This window comes from Mustela erminea, chromosome 2, assembly GCF_009829155.1.
Source record: "Mustela erminea isolate mMusErm1 chromosome 2, mMusErm1.Pri, whole genome shotgun sequence".
Classification (NCBI taxonomy): Eukaryota; Metazoa; Chordata; class Mammalia; order Carnivora; family Mustelidae; genus Mustela; species Mustela erminea.
This window is the reverse complement of record NC_045615.1, coordinates 67,341,390-67,361,977: the sequence shown is the minus strand read 5'-3', so window position 1 is coordinate 67,361,977 and position 20,588 is coordinate 67,341,390. Positions and strand designations below refer to the sequence as shown.

Here is a 20,588-nt window from a genome sequence, read left to right as displayed (position 1 = left end):
ACACCCCACATGCCTCGCCCCAAACAAACCCATGCACATGCACTCTGTCCTTTGTTCCATTTCTTGGGCCACTTTCCCTGTCCCTTCCTTCTCCTCCGTCCTGGTTTGCTCCCCAGGAGTACGTTCCCGTCTCCCGGACGCCCTGGTCCTCCCCCTCTGATTATTAGAGCTCCCGGTCCGGCGCAGATTCCTTTTTCTTCTCCTCCACCCCATCCTCCCCTCCTGTCCTCCTTTCCACAGTGGGATTGCTTGTGCCTGCTACTCCTCTGCTCCCGTCTCAGAGCCCTGCCCGGCTCCCTGCCCCTCTTTCGCTCTCGGGGCATTTCCTTCGGCTCCCGACTCTCCGGCCTGGCGGCCTCACCTCCCTGCCCTGACTCGCTTCTCGTCGCCCCTGCCCGCTCCCCCCCGCGCTCGCCCGAACGCTTTGCTCGCTCCTTGAACGCCCGCCGCGCTGCCGGGCTCGGCTGCCCGCCCGCCCGCCACTGTGCAGTGGAGTTTGGTGGAATCTCTGCTGACGTCACGTCACTCCCCACACGGAGACCGAGCTGAGGGAAGAGAGAGGGATGAGAGCGAGGGAGGGGAGAGAGAGTGCGAGACAGCGAGAAAGCTGGAGAGGAGCAGAAAGAAACTGCCAGTGACGGCTAGATTCCTGCGGCCACCGCGCACCCGTGGACTCCCTCGGAACTTGGCACCCTCGGGAGCCCCGCAGTCCTCTCGGGCTCGGTTTTCAGGCGCTTGCGGTGCAGCCTGCGCCTCGGCTCGCTGGAAATCTCCCCGGGAAGCGGTGGGGCGCAGAGACAGCAGCTCTCTCCCGGTAGCCGGTAAGTGGAGGCCGTCTCTTCCGCAGGGGTGTGAGATAATGCGAGTTTGGAAATTTGTTCCACTTTGGAGAATCTTCACCGTAGGTGATTTGTGGTTCTTGGGGCTGCCTTCCCCCCACCCCTCGAAGTAACTCAGTTAGCTAACAGACCTTGCAAAGCCCCGTTCCTCTTGTCCCCAGTCGCTGACATTACAATCTATGGGGTTGCCGAAGTCGAGTGGGAAGCAAGACCACGGCTGGCATTTAAAACGAAGTATCTTCTCTTAAATCTCGGTGCCAACACTGCGGGGACAAATCCTCAGGCTGAGGATTAGCATTCTCAAGATAAAGGGCCGGGTACAAAGTTTCAGCTACTGGAAGATTAGCCCCCTTCCCATTGTTACCAATTGGAAAAAAGATTCCATCTTAACTGGCAGTTAGTGACCTCTCAGGCCCAAGCGAATTACCTGGGAGCCAGGCCTGGATGCCAAGCTCACACAATTACTTCGGATTATAAATCCTTTAAATTGATCACCAGTCAACTCCAATCTTGCACTTGAGGAGATAGGTTTTAAATGGTAAAGAGGAGAGGACTATTTTTCCAAGTGTCGAATAAGAAAAAAATTATGTTTCTAAAGCTGGGACATACGGTTCTCTTTTAATTCCAATTCAGTGACTTTACTTTCCTAAGTAATTTAGAAATCATAGGGTAATATGTTATTTACTATTTTTTTGTGGGTGAGTATTATGTCTTACTAAAGTAAACTAAATGAAAAAAACTTTTACTATTATGAATTAAAATAAAAACAGTCACGCATACATTCTAAAATATTTGTATGAAAAAAAAATTATCTGATTTAAAGAGATTCCCGTGCACTTTTTGGCCAGTAATAAGAATTAAACATGGTTTTAATATAATTTGGGGAGAAATTTATCTAAAATTCCAATACCAGTTATGTCAAGGAAACAAAGCACATAAGTAAAATAGATTAAAGATTTTTATTGGTGTAACATAAAATAAGCATACAAGATTTTAATAATCAAACATTCCCTAAAAATTAAATAGCTACTTCATTTATGGAATGTTTTACTTTACCTCAGCAAAACTCCACTTAAATTATTCAGGTGCTTTGTTCCTCAAGTTGAGCATGTTTGTCTTCAAGTGTTCCTAAAGCATCAATATTAATTGGTTTAAAAGAAGGCTTAAACTGGTAAAATACAGAACTGTGTTAAGCAGTATTTTAATTTCCTTAAATGATTACCCACTGCAAATTAATTTACTGGCTAATCTCACCAATTTAGTTCATTTAAAACATATGTTCTTGTGCTGTTTATTTTTAAACTTTCCATTAAAGATTTTGTTATGGGGTAACAAAATAAATGGAAAGGGGAGAATTGTGAAAGGATTTGGAATTATTAGAACTCTATTTTATCCTGCAACTTCCAATTATTACAATCAGAAATTATTTTTAAGAAAATTGTTTTATTTCTTACGGCTTTACTGCCTGTCTTGGCCAGTGTGCTTCAGTGTGCTTCATTAACTATATGGTGCTTTTTAGCACACTCACAATAGAAAACTCAACTTGGCCAAAACAAGATTGCCTGGCATAAACATTAAGACCAGGACATGAACTTTTGGGGTGAGAACAACTTCCCATCAAAAAAAGTTGTGCATCTTAATTTGTGAGATTAGCAGTGGAAGCTAGTCCCTAAATCCTACAGCCAAATTTGTCTAGTAAGACTTGTCTTCCTTGACAGGGCAGGTTTAAGGATCAGCAAGCGGGTATTGGAGGTTATTTTTAAAAACTATCTTCCCTAGTTAGTCAGATTCAATTCATCTAGTAGGCCTGGTAATTACATGAAGCAAAATAAATAAATAAATAATGCAGGTCTCATGGCTCATTTTGACTGCAAAATAAATCCCCAAGTCACAAGGACACTTAGGAGTGAGCTAAGGAACACGCCTTGACCTTCTTTTCAGTCCTTAGAACAGAGTTCTTGAAGATTTGTTTTGTATTGCTTTGTTTGGTCTTCAGCACTGAAGCTTGGGAGTGGGGGGAGAATGTGTAATAATTCACTGACTTTACACTGAGCGACCCCATCTTTTTCTTTTGTATATTTCATTCCTTAAAAAATAAATAAATAAAAATGATTTGCAGTTACCATCTGCAATGCTTCGGCTACCCGTTAATAATGCAGCCAGTTCAGATGTTAAAAAAAAAAAAAAAAAAGATTATCGAATTGATGATGACATGCAAATTTCCCCTGAAATTATCATAAGTAAACATTTGAAGTCTGGACTAATAAAATCCCATCTGTGTTACTTCATATCGAGTTAGTAGAAAGCTGTGATAATGAATTTTGTAATATCTCACGAACAGACATCTCAATCAGGGACTAATCCTGTGATTTTACTGCAGAATCACTAAATCTGGAGCCGCCAAACTGCTACTTCTGGGCCCCCGGGCCTGCAAGGATCCGCAGAGCCCCCGCCCACGTCCCAGCTAGCGGGTGGGGGGAACCCCTGGATCCCCACGAGGCCGCGCTGGGCAGCCCCTCCTCTAAGCAGCGACCTTGGCCAGAGGCCCCCGAGGCCCGGCTTGTTCCAGGAGAGGCAGAGGAGCCGGGAAATACGACCCAGACTAGAGCCAGACCGGCAGCTCCCTGCCCCGCCTCAGCACTTGGGCCAAAGAGGCAACGCCCGCTCCTACCCTTAGCCCGGGACCCGAGCGAAGTGGGCCCTCCCGCCGCCGGCGTACCCTGGTTAGTGTGAAGAGAGGCAGGCGCCAAGATCCGAAGGGCCTGGGGAGCCCGAGACCTTCTTTCTTTTCTTCGGTCTTTAAAGCAGCCGCGGCTCTTCTACCCACCCCGACAGGGTCTCTCGCCATCCACCTCTCCGGGTTTGCCTGTGGCGGGAAAGGGGGCGCGCGTTAAAGGCTTGGCTCGCTGCGCTGTGGTTGGAATTTGAAAAAGATTTGGTTCTCCGGGGAGAATCGGGGGAGCCGTTCTCTACGAGTTATTTCTACATCCTTGGTGGAAAGAAAACCCTCCGGACTTTTGCCCTGTTCCCCTCTGTCTCAATCCACCACCGTTTCCCTCCTCTGCGATCTTAAATCTTACTTTAGGGTAAATAAATGGCCGGGTAAGTATCTCCAGGGAAAAGTGTGGCTAAATATGGAAAAGTGGCTCCTGATGGATGAGAGGCCCGAAGCCAGCTGGCTCCTGGAGCACCCTGGGCCAAGAACCTTAGAGTCCCGTTCATTTCAGAATTAGAGAAAATCGAGAACAGCCTGTTGTATAGGATAGTTACAAGTTGACGCTGATATTCTACAAAGGTTCACTAAGCTCCTACTCACGGAAAGCGCCGTGCTTAAAGGTGGCCTTCCACACAACTTCCTCAAAGGGCAAGTCCTCTTCACTCACCCCCAAATTTTATCTAAGTTTCGCCCCGTGTTCCGAAGGGCTCTTAAGGCCTGACACAAACATCTTGTAAGATCCTGCACAGCCAAAGTTCCCCAGAACACGATGGATTTATCCCTCAAGAGGGCCTGGGCCCATTCACCGCAACTCTGGAGGGCGATGTCCCCCTAAGGTCCATCCAGATGTCCTGGGCCAGGGGCTAGGGTAGGGCTGAGGCTGGGCAGCCAGAGGCTGTCAGGTCAGAGAAACACGCCTGAAACCCAGCACCGAGTGGGCACTTAACAGCGAATTTGAGGTTGTCCGCCCCACAGGTAGCCTCGCTCCGCGGAGCCCGGCGCGCCTGGCGACCGCCGCTTCTCACCGCCCTCCTCCTTTATTTTGCAGATAACGGGGAATGGAGACCAACTGCCGCAAACTAGTGTCGGCGTGTGTGCAATTAGGTAAGAGTCGCTCCTCCTGCCCCGGGCACCCGACGGGAGACCGCACCGCGCGAGGGCGGCGAGAGGGCACTGGCCGCTTGGCGAGGCAGCGGCTAGGGGCTCTTCCAGGAGGGGCCGGCCGGGACAGAAAGGGAATCAGAACCGGGACGCCGGTGGCCTCTCCCGGGGTATGGGGGTGACGGGCCGTTGCGGATAGGGAGGGAGCTGCTCGCTGCGTCCCGACGCCCGCGGCCTACTTCTCCCGGAGGGAGCCGCTGGCAGCCCCAGGGAGGCGCAGAGAACAGTACGCTGCCCTGGGTCGGGTTGCCAGAGGGTCCGGGAGAGGGGAGTGCCCTCTGCCCTTTCCTCTAACTGGGTCTTTGCTCTTTGTCCCTCTTTCTCTTCTTCGTCCTGCTCCTGCCCCACCTCCCCACAACCCCGCTTCTTTCCGCGGCGGTTCCGGGCGTCTCTCTACCCGCTTGTGGGGCGGGCGCGCGTGGCCCAGGCGTGCAGCCGGCGGCCGTTGAATGCCTCTTCTCCAAAGACTCCGAAATCAAAAAGGTCGAGTTCACAGACTCTCCCGAGAGCCGGAAAGAGGCGGCCAGCAGCAAGCTCTTCCCGCGGCAGCATCCCGGCGCCACTGGTAAGGCCGGGAGCGAAGCGCAGGCCGCGCGCAGGGCACCCGCCTCCGGGCCTCTAGGCTTCGGGTAAGGCGCACGCTGGCGAGGCCGCCTGACTCGGCGTGCCTGCTCCTTGACTTAGACACTTGGACTCTGGGTGGGACGGGAAATAGCCGTCCCAAGGACGTTAATTCCTTTCCCAAAATTATACTGCACTCCTGAGACCCAACACCTCTCCTCTTGCTCTTTCTCGTTCTCTCCTTGCGGCCTGATCTCCTGCCCACACCCCAACCTACTTCTGTGCCTCGAGCTGGCGCCGAAAAGTAGTCCAACAGCGACCTCTGTCGCCGGCCATGTCCCACTGCGTGCAGCACCACCAAGGGTCCACCCCGCCCCTGCGGCTCTTAGCCGAGCCCCGCCCAGGCTTGTGGGTGCGGGGTTTACCGCGGAAGGCAAGCACCGGAGGCTTGTGTTGGCAAAGATTCGCCTGGCCGAGGGGTGGAAGAGCTCACTGGAGCCCCGCTGAGCCTGAGGGCAGAGACTGTGCGCAGCAGTCAAGGGTGTGCTGAAATGTGTGCCCCTGTCGACGCGAACTTACCTGTTGTGCAGGTTGCAAGGCCTCGGGTCTTGGTGGTGTCCTTGCTGAATTAGCTGGTTTCGTTGTGGACGAGTCAAGGGACACTGCTGCTCAAAGTCTGCAGGCTTGTGTAAAAGTTAAAACGTTAAAAGTTAAAACTTGTGTAAAAGTTAAAACGTCTCCAACCCCTGCACAGACCTTTGCTGGACTGAAACAACCCCTGCACAGATCTTTGCTGGACTGAAACTTAGGTGTGTGTGTGTGTGTGTGTGTGTGTGTGTATGAGGGGACACGCTTTCCCTCAGAATTCATGAGAAACTTAAACTTAACTGTTCTGCTATTCTCCGGATTTTCCAGGTTACTATAATAATAAGTGCCTAGCCTTAGGGAGTTGTTGACCTTTGATAGTGTGAGGAGATAAAGCCCCCCATCACCCTCAGCCCCTAACACCCTCTTTCCGGATTAAAGTGTAAGGATACAAATGTAATGTGTGCCGGAGCGGGGCGAATTGGGACCCCCGCCAAGTAAACAAACCATATTACTAAGAAGAAAACAAAGGCCCTACATTCAGGCTTCCCAGTAAATCTGAGAAAATTATCATTTGTCTAAATAAAACTTCTAAAGTGGTCTGGAGCAGAGCACTCCGGACACCACAATATCGGGAGTCCTCCTGCTGGGCCAGTTAAACGCTCACTTGTCTGGGATTAACCCCATGGGGTTAAATGGGGCCATGCAGAGATAACGTCGGGTGATTTCTGTCATTAAGATTGTGTTAAATTCTTCCTCTGTTTGATAATCGGTCATAAAAATAAATTATTAGACCGAAGTATGTTTGGGATATGGTTAAAAATCAAGAACAGCAATGTCTCCCCTCAGGGAAATATTTTGTGCGGGTTCAGTCCTGGCTCTGGCCAGACTGGGGGAGCTCCCCAATTGCACTTTGCATAGGGTGGGCTGGAAGCCTCCAAGCTGAGACTGATGTTTCCTGACGCACTGGGAGCGGGAATGATACAGAATGTCTTCTATCCCTACCCCAACCCAGGGCTTCTAGAGCCCAGGCATGGTTTCTGAGGACAGGTGGTCTCCACCTAAACTAGGGAGGTAGGGCCTGTTGGAGGAGAGGCTTGAAATGGGATGGGGGGGCCACCTAGGTGGGCAAGAAGCTGCGGAAAGCTGCTCTTTTCTACTTCTGTCACAGTTCCCACTCGGGCCACTGGGCATCCACTTTTGATAATTAGCAGGTAAATAAAGAACTAGAAATAGTGAACGATTGTTTTTTTAACCATTACTTTCAGGCCAGGATTATTTTAGTGTAAATGAAAGGCTCTACACTGGCAACAATCTGTTTTCTACCTTTTGGGCCAAAGAGGGAAATTGCTGCCTAAACATGTTTAATGCCATTAATTAAGAAGAGGCATGTGATAGGGAGAAATGCCGAAAATCTTGATTTTATTGGCTTTTAGGGATGTGGTAGACAAAAAAAAAGTCACACACGAATAGCCAAAACTACAGTGCCTCACAAGGAAGGTTGCCAGAGTCCCCTCTACTGAATACAAGTAAGTTTAACTTATGTGATATGCAAACTACTGGACACAACCTGCTTTTAAAAGAAAATGTTTTCTCCTTTATTTTTTATAAACTTTTTTTTTTGCTTTCAAAAAGAAAAAAATGTTTGCAATGATATGCAGTTTTCAAAAGGAATTATGACACTTTATATTGGCATAACCCTCTCCTCAACCCCCCAAAACCAGTGTGTCCTCGTTGAAGACTGAAAACGGTCTCTAAGTAGACAAGGTTAACCTCTGGAAGGCTCCAACTCTGCCTTCCTTCCCAAGGGAACCCTCGTCCCCTTAGTAGCCATTCAGCTGACCCACAGCCTGGCTGGAACCCTAAAACTAGAGGAGGCATGAGGTCTGCGGAGACCCTTAAGGTCACGGTGAGGAGAGAGGGTTGAAAGAGGAATGGCTAGGCACCCAGGTGGAGGGAGGGAGAGTTGGCAAGTTAAACTGTACCCCCAGAAAGAAGGGGCGGGAGTCTGCTGAGAACGTCCCCTAGGAGTCAAGGAACGGAGATCCTTGACTTCTTGCTTTGGGTGGAAAGAAGCCTCCTCGCTGAAGTCGAAGAGTGCTCTTGACTTTCAGGAAGGGGAGGGAGTGATCCTCCCCTGTCAGTAACCCTTAAAGTTTCGGGGCGGTGGCTCTGGTTTGCTGGCTGAAATCGGACAGAGCTGCCGCCCCACGGTCCCGGCGCCCAGGTTCCGCGACCATACGTGGGCGGGTACCTTGGCCGGGCCTTCCCCAGAGACGCCATTAATTTTTAAATAGCTTTGGTTCAGTGGAAGCTGCCAAGAGTCTCACCCAAGTCTCTGGTGTGTTCAGACCTCCTTCCCTTGGGAGGGGGATTCCAAGGCCCCTTGTGGCGCCCCCAGCTGCGACACACACACCCTCAGCAAGCAGCTAGATCCCAGTCTTCTTCAGAGGACCCGGGCTAACCCCCGCCGCCTCGGCGGCCGCAAAGCCTGCATTCATTCAATCAGCAAATGTTTGCCGAGCACATACTACGTGGATTCCTAATGTACCCCCTGAAAGCAAATAAGAGGGTTTCCCTTCGCCATCGTGAAGCAGCTTTCATGCTAACAAGGATCCAAGCGAGAGCGCAGCCCGGATCATCTCTAGAGAAACGCGAAATGGTGGGACAGGCTGCAGTGCCCGGGGCCAGAGCGTGGTCTGAAAGAAGGGGGATGTTCAGAGGGTCCAGGGCTCTTAGAGGTGAGGCCCGAGCAGGCGACCGGGGCAAGCGGAAGGGGCATGAATCTGAGGCAGAAGCGACCAGAGAGAGGAAGAGGGTTATGAAGAGATTTCCATTTTCCTTACTACCGCCCCACCCCACCCCACCCCACCCCGCGCCAACTCTAGCTTATTGGTAGACGCTGCCTCTGCGTTTTGTGGGTTTTTTTCCCCGTCGGGGGAAATTGTACCAGTTGTGCAATAGGTAGTCAGTCCCTGCGGATCCCCGCCCGCGGAGGTAGGCTTTACAGGTCGTCGTGTTCCTTGCTACCGACACCAGGCGAGCTCAAAGTTTTTCTCGAGGCTGGTTGGGCTGTTACTTCTCACCGCCCGCTGTTAATATATGCAGCAGTTGTTAGAGCGACTCGGGAGGGAAAAGGAAATGTATAACGAAAGCTTATTCGTGAGCAGGAATATACTAATGGAACAATCTGATGTCTTCTTAATCCTATGTAAAAAGCTTTGTCGTCTTCCTAATATTGACTGAATGGGTAATTAATGGCTCTTCATCTAGGCGAATACCCTATAATCCAAAGATAGGCAAAAGACAACAAGCCCAAGGTAGAAGACAAAAGGCCCAACTGTGGCCGTCACCCCCCTCCCCCACCAGGGTCTCCAAATAGGAAAGTTTCCTCCTAGGAGAAAAAAGGCAGGAGTGAGAGAATATAAGTACCTTTCTTTCCTAGGCTAGACTTAACCGCAGAAACTGGTCGTCCAGGTCAGTTCACCACACTGTCTGCCCCTGCCCCCACACCCCTAGTCCCCCTCTCTGCATTTCTTTCTTCTCAGTTCCTCTATGGATTCACCCCCATTTGGATCCCGACGATAACCTTTTCTTCCCCCAAACCCCATCTTTCGTTTGGGGAAGTGATTGATGAAAGGACCAACACACGAGGTCCTCAAAAGGATCGGGCAGAGGATTCAACCTCTTTCTGATCCAGACGGAGACTCCCTTCTTTTACAAGCTAAGGCAGAGTCTGGACAGACTAAGATAGGTGGGAGGGGAGGAAAGAAATTAATAGAAGGAAAATGAGCAGCAAAATGGTGTATGTGTGTTAAAGAGTGATCAGGAGTGGTGGAGTCAACTTCATTGTAAGAATCTGACAGGAAGAGTGCCCAAAATTCTTGCGGCATGTTTTTAACAGGCTGACATTTTAATTTAAACCTTTAGAAGTAATATATTACTTGGGTTACTATGATGAGGTGGGTTCCTTTTTTTTTTTTTTTGTCAGCTGACAGCTTTTAAAATATTATTTCGCTAGGGAAATAAAAGCTTCATCTCAGATTATAGGTGGGTATTTTTGGATTTATGTGATTTATGGTCACCATGACAACTAATGCTGAATGTTAGCTACCAGCATGTCTGGGAGAGGGAAGACAGAAAGAAGGGAGAGCAAGAGAAATAGAAAAAGGAGACGGATAAGAACTAGAGGGGAGAAACACAGAAAAGAGAAAAAGAGGCGCGTTTTAATCCAATTTTTAAAAGTGACTTTAGCCAGTCCCTCTCCAGTTCTCCTCTCTGGACCTGGATATTAATGTCTATCTCATTTTCTTTTACCGCTCGCTCTCTCTCTCTCTCTCTCTTTCTCTCTCTGCCCCCCATCTATCCCTATCTTTCCCCCTTCGGCTTACACAAATTTATACCCTTCCCTTTATTTGACTTTTACACAGCTAGCTGTTTTCTGAGATTAAATGATAAAGCTGCGGAGTTAACAAACTAATGTGAAAAGGCATATAGCATGTGGGTTTCATGGTTTCAGAGGCATGCCCCCCACCCATCCTGCCTCGTCTAATCCCTGCTTTTCTCTTCAGGCGCTATTGTGGGGGTACCTCCCCCTGCCACCCTGAGCACCCCCAGCCAGTTACTCCAAACCTTAAGTGACTGAGTGTGTAAGACTAAAAAAATATGGATGCCGTTTGCAGGGACCCAGAGAATGTGGGTGTTGCTCAGTACATGCACAGATTTATGATTCAGAAAAGAATCTGCCCCTTTTCACAAACCAGCACTTTATTAATCCATTTAGAGAATGGTTTGGGGAGGGGGATCAGTCACAGTAAAGTTTTTAATTTCTGGGTGTTTCCACTTTGTGGCTGGAGCGGGTGGGGCGGAGGTGCAACTAAAGGGTCTTTCCAGCTCTATTTGTGTGTGAAGACAGGGCAGGCAGAAGTAGGAGGGGAGGAAAGGCCACTTCTTGGGCAGGGGGCAAGGTCTCCATCTGACCTCTGTGCCTTACACCACATGCGCACGCACACACAATCATGCCCTTCACGGGACTCTCTGACCTGACTTTGGGCAGGCCAAGGCCTTGAGCTGGCCTGAACCAGAGCAAGACCCCCACCCCTATATGACCTAACAGCCAAAGGAGACACTTAATTGAGCCATCTTGCGTGTGAGCTTTGAGGACAGATTTTTTTTTCCCAAAAGTTGTGGCTCAATTGGTTGGATATCAGCCCATACTTGGGCCACTGCACCAGAGTTTGGCCTCGCCGTCCAACCAATTTTGCCGCAAGGGCCAACCAGGCTTTGCGCAACTACCACTAAAGAGTGTGAAATTAAATAAGACCTTAAGACTGGTAATCGGTGGCAAATACCAGCAGCTCAAAACACACCTGACCCTGTGTCACACATTTCTCTCCTCAAGGGTCTTGCCTTGAAAGAATAAGCAAGAAAACCCAACTGAGAATTCTTGAATGTCTTTTGATTTGAAAACTCAAACCTGCACTGGGCTTCCTTCCATGGAGGCCTTACAGCGTACCTCCAGTTTCCCTGAACTGAGCATCCTGATTTTTTGTCTGGATTGGAAATTTCAGTGACGGAGTCTAGGAAATCTTAGAAATTTCTAGAACCAGTCAAAGAAGAAAGGGTGCGTGAGGAAGCAAGGGTAGTGCTCAACCTGTAAAATACAAAGGATTGCTTTCAACCCCTTCCTTGTCTCTACTACCAATATCTGTGCACTCACAAGGTTTTTGTAGATTAAGTCTCCAAAGTTGCCCACCACCACCACCACAATTCCCATCGAAAAGTGTTTCTTGGTTTCCTCCTAGTCGGTTTTTGCCATCTAGACTTTTCATGTTGGCGTATTCCCACCATCCGTGGAATGGATTCTGTTGGGCCTGAGAAGGGAGTCAGCCAGGCTCGCCAAGTGTGAAATGATTAGGACATCCGGAGAGAGTTGAAACTCTGGAAAACTGCAAAGAAATGTCTTTCCAGCTAAGTTGATGGTTGGGGGGAGGCATTATATATTATGTATGTGCATATCTAGATAGATGACTGATTGATTGTTAGATATGGTTATGTTCTCACTTTAACCAGAGATCTCCAGATAATTGTCTTTATTTTCCACTTGACTTTGCAATGGATAGATGCAATTTAAGATTCTTCAACTCTTTAGGCTTTTAGGCTGCCTGGAGATCACCAGTACTTCCAGTATCTCCCACAATTTGGTACTATGAAGAGCTGTCACTTGCCCTTGAGTTTTTCAACTACTTTGGAAGCTGATTTGGAGGCTAGGTCTTTCATATGTGTATTTGCCCATGATGTGAGTTCGGTTAGTCAACAGAGCCACAGAATTTAAAATTCTGTAGATTTAATGAGAGATGAGCTTCAATATCTATATCGCTCTGTGGAGCTTCTCAGCTCTCCTGAGTAAGGAGTTTTGAGAAACACCAAGAGCCTCCGCCAAAAATTGCAACTCCCGGGTTTGATTCTCAAAGAAACCAATACTAAGAAAGAAAGTATGCTCACTATGGTGGGGAGTTTTTCGTTCTTTCATGCAATGGAGTTTCCTCATGAAATGAAGCCTTATGGGTTTGGTATTTTGTGGATCGCAGCTATGCTGAGATTTAAAAAGAAGAAACTGGAATATGATTAGTAAACACATTGGGCAGAAAAGAGCTGGATTCATATTGACTTAGTTATAGGTCATCGGCTGGCAGTGCAATGGGAGGAAATATTTACTTTACACATATACTTTATGATCTTGGGGGAATCAGAGGAAATTCAATAAGAAAACGGCTAGAAACATTTAAAACCCTTATTTAAAAGACTTAAGCAAATTAGAGTCTTATCAGATTAAAAACCACTACAAATGTAAGAGCATTGTCTTCGGTGAAACGCTGTGGGGTCTGAGGAGATTCTCCGCCAAATCTCAGGGATAAAATGCGTCATTTAAGCACCAGATAATGAGCAGAATGTAAATTAATTTAACCTTCTTTACCAACAGGCTGCTGGTGTAATATGTATAATTTAGTGATAAGATTGCAGGACCTAATATAGCTGGTTGTATGAGCCTTAGCTAATGCAGACCTGTCACATGGGGATGTGTTCTGAACTGAGCAGGTGTGTGTATGCTTGAAATGGGGTGAACTGGAATAAAAGGTTAAAACCAGAAATGCCGATTTAAACCTTACTATAAAGAAAATTCCTTCTTGCAGCTGTATTTTTCTTAAAGTGGGATGATTCTTCTGGGGAGAGACTGAAGAACAATTCTCATTTGGTTCTCTGGATGGCTCTCAAGCGTGTTTAAAACGGGGGAAGGAGTTGCAGATAGGGTTTGGCAGGGAGAGCCAGGCAAAACGTGCTCGTCTTCTGTTTCATCCACTCTGCCCCAAACTGCATACGTTTCCCAATCCTGTGAACAAGGACAAGGGGGGAGTTTTCTGAAGATACCTCATACTGGTGTTACAAATCATTGACTGTAATGTCAAACAAATACACATTCAGGGATGATAACACTAACTCCACAATAAAGCAATCACCAGTGCAAAAATCCAAAGGAGATTAGTTTGTGCTCTCTTGATGACCTAAGCAGAGGACAAAAGAACTTCCAAAAATTATTTTGAATGATACATTTGTATTTCTTTAATTTATTTGGAAATTTAAGTTTTTTGAAGCAGTATTGTAAAGAGTTGGATGTCCCCAAAGGTGTGGGTTTTTTTTTTTTCTTTTTAAAAAATAAATGAATAAGAATTTGCTTTTCCTAGCTGAGTGCTCTCCTAGGCTTTTGCCCTTCGCCCCTACCCCACTGCCTCTGCCTGCTTGGACTTTAAAGATTCAACAGCCTTGAGTTCCCTAGGAAACGAAAATGACTTAGAAGTTATCCTTGAAATTGGTTATTTGGCAACATTCTTAATTGTATGGAAATTCATTAAAGCATATTTTATATATAATTAGCTCAAGGTTGTTGATTCTGCAGGCTTTATGGATTTGAATCTGATTGATAATAAAGTAAACAAGAGAGTCGAATTTAAAGCGGGCTCTCTCTAGGGTTAGGACAAGCTTAATACAGTGTACAAGGAATTTGAAAGATCTAGGATATGTGTCTTAATCAACGCTAAGTAGAATGGATAAGCTTTCAGCATTTTGAAAATGCTGGGTTAGGGTTTCTATTCTGTTGTGTATTTTCTGTCTGGGGACTAATAACCATTACAGAAAACGTGATCTGAGGCGATTTTTTATTCTTGTATAAATCCAGAGTGAACCACCAAACAGTTGTTCGTTTAAAGTCAAGGTAATTTTCTTTTGACGGGTCCATTTGCTTCTCGATTTCTAATTTATTAGCCTGCCTTCTCAGGGCTTTGTCTTCTTTGCAATTAAAGCAAAGCTTCTTCAGATTAGCGCAGCATTCACTTGACAGGCTGTTTGGAAAATTTAAGCTTGTAGAGGTGATTTGTTGCTGTTTTTTAAATATTCTGGGTTTAAGTAGCATGTCTCCTTTCCATCCAGGAAGAGAAAAACATCTCTCAATTGGACTTGGATGTAGCGAGATACAAAAGAAAGGGGTGGGGAGGCTTGTTGATCCTTGTACCTTTCAGCCCTCGACCTTTCCGCTTCTTTCTCCAGAGCCTTTTACTCCCAGCCTTGCCTTTCTTACCTCCCCGGCTGAACTAAAAGAGTTTCGGCCGGGGTCAGAGCCGAATTCCCGGGAGCCGGCCGGTGTAGACTTGGTGGGCGCAGTGAGGTATTAGCCCGGCCCCACAAAGCTGATAGGTGCAGACAGGGCTGCCCCTCCGCCGCGGCTCAGGGTCTCTTGATTGGTGCGGAGCCACGTCACTCCCGCTGGGCGAAGGGTCTGGGAGGAGGCGGAGGAGGAGGCGGAGGCGGGGAGGGTTGGGAGGGCTGGGAGGGCTGGGAGGGCCTCGGCAAAGTGACGTCTGGACACCAGGAAGCCCGCCTCTGGTTTTAAGATGTTAGGCCAACAGGGAAGCTCGGAGCCGCAGAGCTGGTCCGTCGCTCGCCTAGGTGCCGGGAGTTGAGCTGCTGCGAGTCCGTGCTCGGGCTCGACGGCCCGAGGGGTTGTGCGTGTGCGCGCAGCGGAGGGTGCGCCCAGAGGCCCGCGCCGCTGCCGCAGCCGCTGCCGCCGCTGCGGGGGATCTAATATCAGCTACCTGTCCCTGTCACTCTTGACACTTCGCTGTCAGGGCTGCCGCGCGGGGGGCGGGCAGATCGCGAACGCCGTTAGCTTTCCTTATTGGAGGGGTACTTGGGGGAGGGAGGGAGGGAAGAAAGGGGTCTTTGCCCACTCTGGTTTCGCTTTGGAGCTTGGAAGCCTGCTGCCCAAAGACGCTCCGAGCTGTACCCTCCTACCCACATCCCCATGTCTCCGTTTGCCCGCTGACTTTTCGCTGCCGGACCCTTTCGCTAGAGCCTTCTGAAGGAGACGGGGGCGGCTTGGTTCAAAGACTCAGCGGGGGTTGTGCTCCCTGGCTTGGCCCGCGGCGGCCACAGCAGGGAAACTCCGCGCCCAGAGCGCAAAGCGGAGCAGGCGGCGGCGGCCACGGGGTTTCGGCCGGGCGGCAACCCGGGACTCGTAGGGCGGCGCGCTCCTTCGTCCATGAACTGCATGAAAGGCCCGCTGCACTTGGAGCACCGAGCAGTAGGGACCAAGCTGTTGGCCACCTCCTCGTCTTCCTCCTGTCACCATCCCCAGCCACTGGCCATGGCTTCAGTCCTGGCTCCCGGTCAGACCCGCTCCCTGGACTCTTCCAAGCACAGGCTGGAGGTGCACACCATCTCTGACACCTCCAGCCCCGAGGCCGCAGGTAAGGCGCCGCGCGGCCCCGCAGATACTCGGGTCCAGCCGCCCCTTGCCACTCGGCCTTTCTCGCCCCCAAGGAAGTCGGCCCCTCCTGGGGGAGGCGTGGTGGGAGTGGTCGTTTAGTTTGCTTCCCGCAGAACTTCCGGAGCCAGGATTCTTTTGGCCCCGCGTTCCTTTCGCTCCACTTCGACCGCCCGAGGTGGCGCGAACGACGCGAGCCATTCTTCTACTCTTCCCTATTCCCATCCTGGCCTCCCGAGCTTTCCTGGGTCACAAAAATCCCAGCATCTCCACTCGAAGACGGTCAGAGGCCGTCCCCCAAACCCCCAACCCGGTCCCTGTTCTCTCGGCTTTCAGCTCCCGAGAAGCTGCGCCTGTTAGAAAAGTATTTCCGAAATTACGCCGCAGAAGAAGCGGTATTTCTAAAGCGTGGAAGAACTTGGGTGGGTGGCGGAATCCCCAAATCTACCTTTACTGGCCTTCCGAAACCGCATCGAGATCCGCGGGGGCTCTGTAAAAGGCGCGCGTGCGGGTGTCTGGGGAGATTTGCTGTGTCTGCGCAGAGGCGTGTAAATATACTTGAAAGCAGAGGCTATAAAAATGAAGGTGCCTTTGCTCTGAGATAAACATGTAAATAAAACGTGCGGCGCTGGGGGAGGGGAGGAGATGGGGCGCTCACACCCACACTCACGTCTGCACACCCTACAGTCGCAGCGCTCCCCGCGGCCCGGAGAGGCCACGCACACACTCCTCCCCTGCATGGCAGCCCATTTCTCCCCCGGCCTCTGCCGCCCGGTCCAGCCGGAGTTCGCGGGTAGCAGGTGGACATGTTGACGGGAACCTTTGTGTGTTTCGTTTTCAGAGAAAGATAAGAGCCAGCCGGGAAAGAATGAGGACGTGGGCACCGAAGACCCGTCCAAGAAGAAGCGGCAACGGCGGCAGCGCACTCACTTCACCAGCCAGCAGCTGCAGGAACTGGAGGCCACTTTCCAGCGGAACCGCTACCCGGACATGTCCACGCGCGAGGAAATCGCCGTGTGGACCAACCTTACGGAAGCCCGAGTTCGGGTAGGACCCCTCGCGGAGCCTGGGAAGGCTGGGAAGGAAGCCATTGTAGAGATGCCGGCCGCGTAGACGCTGAGGGAGTGTGGAAAGCGGCGTCCCCCGGCGGGCGCGGGTGGTGTGCCTTTGCAGAGGCAGAAGGCCTCTCGGCGGCTCCAGTGGGGATCTTACTGCTCCCCCTTACGAGATTCGCGGTAAGGCTGGCGCGGGCGCCCGGGGCGACACCCGCTCACGGCGCCGCCACCCCAGGCCCTCCCGAACTGGGCCGCGTGGCATTCCCCTGCGCAGGGCATTGTGTTCCCGGCTTGCAGTCGCCAGATGAGCGCTAATAAAATCCCTCCCAGGCCGGGAGGCGAGAACAGGCTCCGACCTGTGCGCTTTTAACAAGAAATAACCGCCAGAGACATGCAAGATTTGGTCCTCCTTGGGACTTAAACTCGGGCAGCCCAACCCCGGACTTCTCTCTCTCTACTCGGCTCATCCTCCTTACATAGTCTTTGAGGGTTTTGGGTCATTCAGGTCTCTCCCACACCATATCCCTTAGTCTTTGTGATCTACGGAAGCAGTTTTGATACACCATCTACCATCCTGTTAGTCCTCTTAGAAAAAAAAGAAGAAAGACTTTTCTGTTTGGTTTATTTATCTTTTCTTAGGAGATTGTTACTCATTATCTTTCTTCCCAATGATAATAGTTTTGTTTTGTTTTGTTTTCTTAAAGGTAGGGGTGGCTTACCTTTGTAGCAAATCTGTACTTTATGGATTGGCAAAAGTGAACTTAAATAAATTACCCAGTAGCAACATCCTGGTTTATGCTGGTCAGTGGGTAACTCCAAATGCGTTAGGATTCTGGAAGCAGAAACACACATAGCAGGATCCAGAGGCTTTGCTGTTAAGGGAGGAAAAAAAAAAAAAAAAAAAAAAGCTCTGGATAGAAAAATAGAGCCCCCAGTTAGAGCAGAGAAGAAAGAAGAAAACACTATACAACAATAACGATGAAAAAAAAAAAAAAAGACCAAAATGTTTTCCCAAAGCAGAGGAAATGAAGGACTTTCTGGGTGGCATTTGTGTAGGATATGAGGCTATGCTGGTGGATAACAGCTGGGATGAAGTTGAAAATGGTTTTAGTTTAACTGCTCAGAGCTAGAACTCTGGCTCTCCAACTGCGTGGTTTTGCGCAAGGTCAGTCTTTCATTAGCTCTCCTGCGCATCTGGGGAACGGGACTTGCACGTACTCTTCTTGCCTGGGCAAAGTTTAGACGGCCTAGGGTGGAAATTGCAAGTAACGAAGATGAAAACACAATCAGTAGGTTCTCTGGAATCCTTCGGAAAAGACCTCTTTCCTCCACCCCCTCCGATTTTTTGCAATCCCTCCCAAGTTCCCTGTCACTACCATGCTGGGCTGTCGCTCCCTCTGGCTGCCTCCATCCAGGCCCGCTGTGTGTCCCTTCAAGTAGGAGTGAAGCGTGCTTTTTTATAGCAGGCGGGTGCAAAGAGGAAGGGGGATAAAAAGGAAATCGAGAATGAAAGGAAAAAGGGGGGAAAAAAAGAGGATTAGGCGGCTGGGCCTGGCTGAGATGTGTAATGTGAAACATCACCGGTGTCAGCTCTGAAATCTGGGGCCAGGCCCCGCTCCAATACACAAAAGCCACAGTCTGCGGGGACGGGCGGGCCGATGTGGATTGAGAGAAGGGTTGTGTCGGGGCCACCGGACGCGGGTGGGGGCTGACCGGGTTAGGAGGCTGCTTGCAAAGCGGAGCAAAAGGTCTGGGCCCAGCAGGAGCACCACCGGGGCACAGGGGCCTAGCCTGGAGTGGGCGAAGGGAGGGAGAGGCTACAGAGCGGCCCATTTTGGGTTCCCAGAGATTTGCCAGCCAAGCTCGAGGAGTATATGAGACCATAGGGAAGGTGATCTTTTGCTTTTTGATACCTTATTTTGCTAGGTAAGGATGGGGGTCAAGGGCTGGCACCAGTTGTGAAAGCACGTTCTGTGCAGTGGGGGGGCGGCAGGGGAGGTCTGAGACGGAGGGAGGAGCTGTGTGAAAGAGAGCCTGGGCCTCTGGTGCCCTCTGAGCTCCTTATCCTCTTCACTGTGTCTGTGGCTTTGGAAGGGAAGCAAGTTTGCAAGGCCGCTGGGTAAGGGTTGGGCGAAAAACGCCGCTGCCCCCCGTTTATTTTACAGTAAGTGTTTTTGGATCTTGAGGAGGGCCTGGGTTAGTGAACAAGCCGCCCACAGGCCAGGCCGCCAGGTGTTGGACTGGGGTTTGTGGTACAGCTCAGAGCCTGGGCTCTCAGGCCTCACCCTGCCAGGCTTCTCTTGCTTGGACAGGGCTCAGGCAGCTGGGGCCCCAGAGGCAGTAGGCAGTTGGGGAGAATTTGGGGGGCCGGGGTGTGTGCATGCGTGCATGCGCACATACATGTGTCTCTGTCTCTCAGAGGTGGTGGCCTCTGGTGCTTTCTGGGATCGAGGTTTTACTAATCCGCTCTGTGGCATCTATTTGCCCCCTTACCCTCCACCCTCAGGTTTGGTTCAAGAATCGCCGGGCCAAATGGAGAAAGCGGGAGCGGAACCAGCAGGCCGAGCTGTGCAAGAATGGCTTTGGGCCGCAGTTCAACGGCCTTATGCAGCCCTACGACGACATGTACCCGGGCTATTCCTACAACAACTGGGCCGCCAAGGGTCTCACGTCAGCCTCTCTGTCCACCAAGAGCTTCCCTTTCTTCAACTCTATGAACGTCAACCCCCTGTCATCACAGAGCATGTTCTCCCCACCCAATTCCATCTCCTCCATGAGCATGTCGTCCAGCATGGTGCCCTCAGCTGTGACCGGCGTCCCGGGCTCCAGCCTCAATAGCCTGAATAACTTGAACAACCTGAGCAGCCCGTCGCTGAATTCCGCGGTGCCAACGCCGGCCTGTCCTTACGCGCCGCCGACTCCTCCGTACGTTTACAGGGACACGTGTAACTCGAGCCTGGCCAGCCTGAGACTGAAAGCAAAGCAGCACTCCAGCTTCGGCTACGCCAGCGTGCAGAACCCGGCGTCCAACCTGAGTGCTTGCCAGTATGCGGTGGACCGGCCGGTGTGAGTCTCGCCCACGGCACCCGGATCCTAGGACCGTGCTGGCTGGGGCAGCTCTGCCCTTGAAAGACTGGGAGTTACGCGAGAAGGTCGTGGGCACTCAAGAAAGGGAGAGAAAGAGAAGATATAAAGAGAAAAGGAAACCACTGAATTAAAGAGAGCTCCTTTGATTTCAAAGGAATTTCCTCAATGTCTGACATCTTTCACTAAAAGTATTTCCAACAGTTGCAAGGACACACACAAATGTTTGACTGGATATGACATTTTAACATTACTATAAGCTTGTTATTTTTTAAGTTTAGCATTGTTAACATTAAAATGACTGAAAGGATGTATATATATCGAAATGTCAAATTAATTTTATAAAAAGCAGTTGTTAGTACTATCACAACAGTGTTTTTAAAGGTTAGGCTTTAAAATAAAGCATGTTATACAGAAGCGATTAGGGTTTTTCGCTTGTGAGCAAAGGAATGTATATACTAAATGCCACACTGTATGTTTCTAACATATTATTATTATAAAAAATGTGTGAATATCAGTTTTAGAATAGTTTCTCTGGTGGATGCAATGATGTTTCTGAAACTGCTATGTACAACCTACCCTGTGTATAACATTTCGTACAATATTATTGTTTTACTTTTCAGCAAATATGAAAAATGTGTTTTATTTCATGGGAGTAAAATATACTACGTACAATTTGGTCTGGATTCTTTCTGCCCTCCTCTGTCGCCTGGCCAGGGTTTCTCAGTCACTGCTTCCTAAACAAACCAGTTCCCTCTGCCTGCCTAGTT

At 49.7% G+C, this 20,588-nt stretch overlaps 1 protein-coding gene across 3 annotated transcripts; it reads left to right on the top strand.

Moving 5' to 3' along the window:
- Window positions 1–575: 575 nt before the first annotated feature.
- PITX2 (paired like homeodomain 2) lies at window positions 576–20,486 on the top strand. Of its 3 annotated transcripts, XM_032333154.1 has the most exons (5): window positions 576–821; window positions 4,604–4,659; window positions 5,144–5,281; window positions 16,521–16,726; window positions 19,241–20,486. In XM_032333154.1, exons 2-5 carry the CDS (start codon window positions 4,614–4,616, stop codon window positions 19,802–19,804), a joined length of 954 nt encoding a protein of 317 aa, XP_032189045.1. In that variant the 5' UTR covers window positions 576–821; window positions 4,604–4,613; the 3' UTR covers window positions 19,805–20,486. The 3 variants fall into 3 exon arrangements, with proteins under 3 accessions (XP_032189045.1, XP_032189046.1, XP_032189044.1); XM_032333155.1 differs by lacking the exon at window positions 5,144–5,281; XM_032333153.1 differs by lacking the exons at window positions 576–821; window positions 4,604–4,659; window positions 5,144–5,281 and adding an exon at window positions 14,757–15,662.
- Window positions 20,487–20,588: the final 102 nt, after the last annotated feature.

Bases quoted from the DNA above. Each gene is read 5' to 3' on its own strand.
- PITX2 (XM_032333153.1), top strand. From the start codon at position 15,455: ATGAACTGCATGAAAGGCCCGCTGCACTTGGAGCACCGAGCAGTAGGG. The intron at 15,663-16,520 runs GTAAGGCGCCGC...TTTCGTTTTCAG, and splicing joins CTCCAGCCCCGAGGCCGCAG to AGAAAGATAAGAGCCAGCCG. The intron at 16,727-19,240 runs GTAGGACCCCTC...CTCCACCCTCAG, and splicing joins TTACGGAAGCCCGAGTTCGG to GTTTGGTTCAAGAATCGCCG.